At 42.4% G+C, this 6000-nt stretch overlaps 1 protein-coding gene across 4 annotated transcripts in view; it reads left to right on the forward strand.

Moving 5' to 3' along the window:
* TPR (translocated promoter region, nuclear basket protein) overlaps positions 1-5742 on the forward strand; it is a 33350-nt gene extending 27608 nt beyond the window's left edge. For 2 of the 4 annotated variants that reach the window (XM_054638030.2, XM_054638031.2), the window contains exons 44-51: positions 349-417; positions 993-1102; positions 1757-1863; positions 2545-2640; positions 2825-2981; positions 3629-3747; positions 4596-4694; positions 5534-5742. In XM_054638030.2, the coding sequence (XP_054494005.1) occupies positions 349-417; positions 993-1102; positions 1757-1863; positions 2545-2640; positions 2825-2981; positions 3629-3747; positions 4596-4694; positions 5534-5589 (813 nt within the window). In that variant the 3' untranslated portion in view covers positions 5590-5742. The remainder of the gene's footprint in view (positions 1-348; positions 418-992; positions 1103-1756; positions 1864-2544; positions 2641-2824; positions 2982-3628; positions 3748-4595; positions 4695-5533) is intronic. The other 2 variants (XM_054638032.2, XM_054638033.2) reach the window with 2 other exon arrangements.
* The last annotated feature ends 258 nt before the right edge of the window (positions 5743-6000 follow it).

Genomic DNA, 6000 nt, shown 5'->3' on the forward strand with positions numbered 1-6000 from the left:
TAGAAGATTACTGTCACTTGCCCAGAATATAGACATTGTCCCCCAGAGAGTGCTGGGGCACTGAACAGGTTCCCCAGGGAATGGTCACAGCCCCAAGGCTGTCAGAGCTCCAAGAGTGTTTGAACAATGCTCTCAGGCTCTTCCTGGGTTTCTTGGGCCTGTCCTTCATGCAGGGATTGGACTTGATGATCCTTGTGGGTCCCTTCCAGCTCAGGATATTCTGTGATTCCATGATGATTGCCATACTTACTCATCTAGCTGCTATCCTTGGCTCTGACTGAACACTTGTAGGTTGTTAGAATTCCAGGACCACATTCACACAACTTCCCCCATTTCTTTCCCATAAAGAGAATCCAGATGACTCGAAGACAGTCGGTGGGGCGAGGGCTTCAGCTGACCCCTGGGATAGGTGGAATGGTGAGTGTATCAGAGTCTACTACTAATGCCCTGCTTTGAGGGAACATTCCTGACTCTTGGGGTTACTTTGGTTTTTAAAGAAACCTGGCTGCTGATTTCAGGGAGGGGATGGTCTCTGTAGTCTTGCAGAAAATATCCTGCTCCTGTTAATTCGTGTATTAATGGAAGGCAAAGATTAGAAGCTCCCAGGAAACAAAAGGCTTCAAAAGAGACTCAATTGGTTTTGTCTAAGGTGATTTTATTTACTTATTTTTAGAGTCAGTCAGTGTCTGTGTTGCTGGAAAAAACAATACTAAGTTCAGCCTCATTGTAAAGGAAGAAGACTAATTTATGCTGTCTCCATCAGCTAATTTTGAACCCTTTATTCAGCTGTATTTGGCAGAACAAATGCAAGTTCAGTGAGAGAAGAGACTAAGTACCTTCTGTGAGACCAAAGGCATCAGCTTTAGATGTCTGAAATTAGACAAGAATTTTGTTAGAGTTAAATCTGCTTTTGTTTTGCTGGACTATGTGGAAAAATCAACCTTTAACTCAGCTGGTAAAAACTGGAAATACATTGTAGGCTCTCATATCAGTCTCTTTTTTTCCAGCAGCAGCACTTCTTTGATGATGAGGACAGGACAGTTCCAAGCACACCAACTCTTGTAGTTCCACATCGTACAGATGGATTTGCAGAAGCTATTCAGTAAGTAGATCTGAAAAGAAAAAGGAAAAAAAAAGGCTTTTCTCTATTCTTTATTCTCTTTCTTTCTGTTTTTCAGTGAAATGAAAATAAATTTAAATTAAATGAACTTGTGATTGAAGTAACATGGTAGGTAGTAGGACAGAGGTAGGATAGATATCTGCATGTGCAGATAAGTAATTATTGTTTGACTTGTGTGTCATAACTGATCAGCAGATTAGGAATTGAATATTCTCCCGTGTATTGTAACCAGTGACTTATGAAGAGATTAAACAAACGAAAAAGTTCTATCAAATTTCCTTCCTTGTTCTTCCTCCCTCCCCATTAATATTGAAAGTGAAAATAGGAAAAGTTGCTCCCATTTCTGTTTTTGGAATATTCTGGACATGTCCAGCAATCCACTTAAAATTGTGAGAGTTCATAGAATGGATAAGTAAAGAATATTCTCTTCAGAACTATTGTATTGTACTGATTTTGAATGCATTCCTAATAATTTGAGAGCTAATTGCTGTTTATTTAGCAGTAGCTCAGATGATTTTTATGGTCAGTATTAGCTCATTTTGTCTCATGCTTGATTTGTTCTCTTGGTCAGAAAGTTCTCCCCCCTGCCCCGATCTTTGGGGAAGTTGCAGAATTCCTTAAGTCTGTGTTTTCCAGTTCCCCCCAGGTAGCTGGAGTTCCTCGGTTCAGATTTGGGCCCCCTGAAGATATGCCACAAACCAGCTCCAGTCACTCTGATCTTGGGCAGCTGGCATCACAAGGAGGTAAAGCACTTCTGGGCTCTCTTTTCTGTGGGTCTTTGACTGAATTCTCTCTTTTTCACTCGACAAAACACAATTCTTCACACAGTGTTTCAGGAAATTGTTGAAGTGTGGAAGCCTGCAACTCTTAAATAATTGTCAACTAGGAGAGAGTAACAGAAATTGAGAAGGTGTTATCTTCAAGCTGCTACATTTATAGTTGTGTTGGGATTTTGAAATTGAACGAAATATTGAAGGAATGGTTTTTAACTTCAATTTTACTATTGGTTGTAGCTTACCTGTAGTGAAACAATAGGGGAAAACATGAAATGCAAAGAAATCTTTGGGCTATATCCTTATCTGCTCAGAGATGGCCAGGCTGTTGTGTTTGTTGTTGGTCTGAATCAGTCCCTTTCCTGGCATCCCTGGCGGCATGGACCACAGGCTGTTCTCTGAAGAAAGCTCATAGCAAAATAATGGCATAATGCAAGGATGAAAGTTAAGAAAACAGGCAGTAATATTTTCATGAAGGTTTTACCTTCCAATAAATTATGATCAGCTCTGGCAGTAAGTCAAAACAAAACGACAACAATCTGCTTAAATACAAGTGACTGGATTTTATCAAATAGCCAGAGGGAAGACATTGGTTAATCCTTTTTTTAGCCACTCATTTGGATGGATTGTCACTGGAACTTTGTGTTGCAGGTTTAGGGATGTATGAAACCCCACTGTTCCTTGCCCACGAGGAGGAATCAGGGGGTCGTAGTGTCCCCACAACACCGTTACAAGTGGCAGCACCGGGTAAGTGGCAGAGGCGCAAGGAATTTTGCAGAGGTGCAGGTGCTTTTGCACAGCAAAGCCGGCAATGATTACCCGCGGTCGGTGCAGTGCTGCCGCTCCTCAGCAGCACTGGGCAGCCTGTCCCCGAGCTGCCTGTGCTGTACAGGCTCTGTGGGCAGGGCCTGAGGGTGTCTGTGCTCCCCAGTGACGGTGTTCACAGAGAGTGCCTCGGCCGACGCCTCGGAGCACGCGTCCCAGTCCGTGCCCATGGTCACCACCTCCACCGGCAGCCTGTCCACCACCACCGAGCCCGGCGCCGGCGATGATGCCGACGAGGTCTTCGCAGAGGCAGAGTCTGAGGGGTAAAGCACCACTGGTTTGATTCACTAGCACTGCTGACATGTTCATGGTCACCCAGGGGCAGCTCAGACAGCGTTTTGTAGTGCTGTGAGGCAGGACAATCTGAGTCTTCATCCAAAACCAATGGTTTTCTGCTGATCTTCTCCTCGGGGTTTACAAAGTTAATATAAAAGTCACCCCAAAAAAATTATTTTTTCAGAATGCAGAGCACTCTGCAGTAGTCAAATACTGATATTAAAGGCATGGGTTGAAGGATCAATTTGTAGAATAAAGACTAAGGCATTCCTGTGTAATGCAGAAAATCACTCCTTGTGCAAAGCACACATACATGATTAATTCACCTAGTTAATACAGTGCATGTACAAAAGATGAAGCACAGGGCTGAAATAAGCAGTTCTTAGTGAATTTTGAAGACAAATAATTTTGTCATTTGCTTTACAAGTGCAATTTTTAATATTTATAATAATTGCTATATTTTGTAGTATGGTGAAGTAAAGATCTAAAAGGGGACAGTTTATCATTTTATGCTATATTTTACTTTTGATTTTCATTAGATCTTTGTGTTCCAAGACAGTCTTTTTTTTTCTGGACCTTTTTGAAACTATGCAAATACACTAACATGGTTCTCCTCCCCCTCCCTCCCTTCTAGCATTACTTCAGAAGCAGGTCTAGAAATCGATAGCCAGCAAGAAGAAGAATCTGTTCAGGCATCTGATGAGTCAGATCTTCCTTCAACTAGTCAGGATCCTCCTTCAAGTTCATCTGCAGGTACAGGATAATCACAATAATAGTTCATACCTTTTCATTATGAGTGGGAATTCCTTTGTCCAGCATCGTGGCTGGTAGCCAGGATATACAAAATAAGATAAAACTCTTAGAATCAGACTCATAGAATAGTTTGGGGTGGAAGGGATCTTAAAGCCAATGCAGTGCCACCCCTGCCATGGGCAGGGACACCTGGGTTCCAGCCTGGCCTTGGGCACTTCCAGGGGCAGCCACAGCTTCTCTGGGCGCCCTGTGCCAGGGCCTTACCACTGTCAGAGAGAACAATTCTTTCCCAATAGCCCATCTAACCCTGCCCTCTGGCAGTGGGAAGCCATTCCCTCTTGTCCTGTCCTTACAGGCCATTGTCCCAAGTCCTCTCCAGCTCTCCTGGAGCCCCTTTAGTCACTGGAAGGGGCTCTAAGGTCTCCCCAGATTCTGTAAGAGCAAGATCATATTTTGATGCTTATAGATTCTTTGGTAAATCATCTTTCCTTTGACTGCAGTAACTGGAGTAGGCCAAAAAAAGAATAACACTTCAAGGAGCAAATGTTACTGATACTTTGGTGGTTTATCCACTAGCATATTTGATGTCAGCTTTAAAATATTTTTAATTAAATTGTGAAACAACAATAAGTTAATCTCTACTGAGTTATCAATTAACCCCTTGTATAGAGAACAAGAGAAGTGCAACTTATTTGTTTTGAAGCTTTTATTTATATTAGAGGTCAATGAAATAAGGAGGCACCTCCATCATTCTAAAGTAAAGAAAGCATAACCCGTATCAAAAGATGTAAAGATGAGAAGCTGGCAGGCACAGCCACCCTTTCTTTCTGCACTGCCTCTCCCCACAGACACGAGCAGCACTCAGCCCAAGTCCCTGCGCCGTGTGCGGCTGCAGCCCCCGACGCTGAGGACGGGCGTGCGTGGCCGGCAGTTCAACAGGCAGAGGGGTAAGTGCTCCTGGCTGCTCCAGCCAGGGAGTGAGTGAGTGACACAGCAGCCCTGCCCTCTAGTTTGGTGTGTGACCCTGAGCTCTGGTTGGGGTTTAGTGTGTTAGGCTGAGCGGGTTTCAGACAGGCAAACTTCCTTCTGCAATAGCACCTGGCTCTTATCAGTAGAGAGAATGTAAAGGGCATTAGATCTTCAAAGTTTTAAAGGAAGGTTCCACAAGTGTGTTAGGACAGCAGTTTAGAAAATTCTGGTTTTAGCATTAGAGGAGCTTCCATTTGGTACATTAAGGATTCCAGTTATATCAATGTGTACTCATTGAAAAAAGCTTTATTGGAAGTATTACAGGTTTTCCAATGTAATGGAGTTAAACCATGGCAAGAAAATATTTTTGCAACTTCTGTACTTAAAAAAAAACCTTTGGATTTTGTTTTGTTTTGCATTATTTTAACATTGTAGAGAACTCAATATTAGCATTGAAATATAGATTAACTGGTATTTTAAGGGGAAAAAAATGAGGTGGGACTAGGATAGATTTTCTTCCATCTGTCACCATTTTTTTTAATAACAAGAAGGAGGGACTAAGTGATTTCAGATGAGGTAAGAATCCTCTGCTCATTGCTTTGGCTCAGGATCACAAGTCACCCCCAGCCTTTTGCATGACACAGGTGACATGTACACATGTCACCAGGCTGAGGGGGAGAAAGGGGAAACTTGAACTGTATCAGAAAGGAACCACTCCACTGCCCTGACAATTCCTTAGGGAATGATGAAGTATCACCTGTGCAATGGTTGATGAAAAGGGTTTATACTAATGCACTTGTTTTCTTTCCCTGCACAGGTGTAACTCATGCCATGGGAGGCAGAGGAGGCCTGAACAGAGGAAACATTAGTTAAATGAAATGTAAAGGACTTCCAGCTGTGTATACAAAATGCCAGTTTGCCTGTGATTGCTTAGTGTAATGAAGCCAGAGCTTGAAGCAGCATTTTAATACTTAGAGTTGTGTGCACATATTTCAATGTCTTTTATTAATAAAATTAGAAAAAACATTGACATCCAAATGGCATCTTGTTTTAAACTCCTCTGCTGTTCATCACTTGCTGGGACAGTTGTACCAGTCTTTGGTTACAGTCTTTCCTGTAAGAGCAGTAACAGGCCGTGCTATTCTTTTGCCAATATCCAAACTGTAGTACCGATCTGAAAGGAAGAGAGGTCAGGATTAAATTCCAGAAACTGCATTTCATTCATGAGAGAAATTCACAAATTTAAGCCTGCATTTTAATGTCACTTAGGCCTGGATAGCAGAT

The sequence above is a fragment of the Agelaius phoeniceus genome, chromosome 8 (genome assembly GCF_051311805.1).
Source record: "Agelaius phoeniceus isolate bAgePho1 chromosome 8, bAgePho1.hap1, whole genome shotgun sequence".
Classification (NCBI taxonomy): Eukaryota; Metazoa; Chordata; class Aves; order Passeriformes; family Icteridae; genus Agelaius; species Agelaius phoeniceus.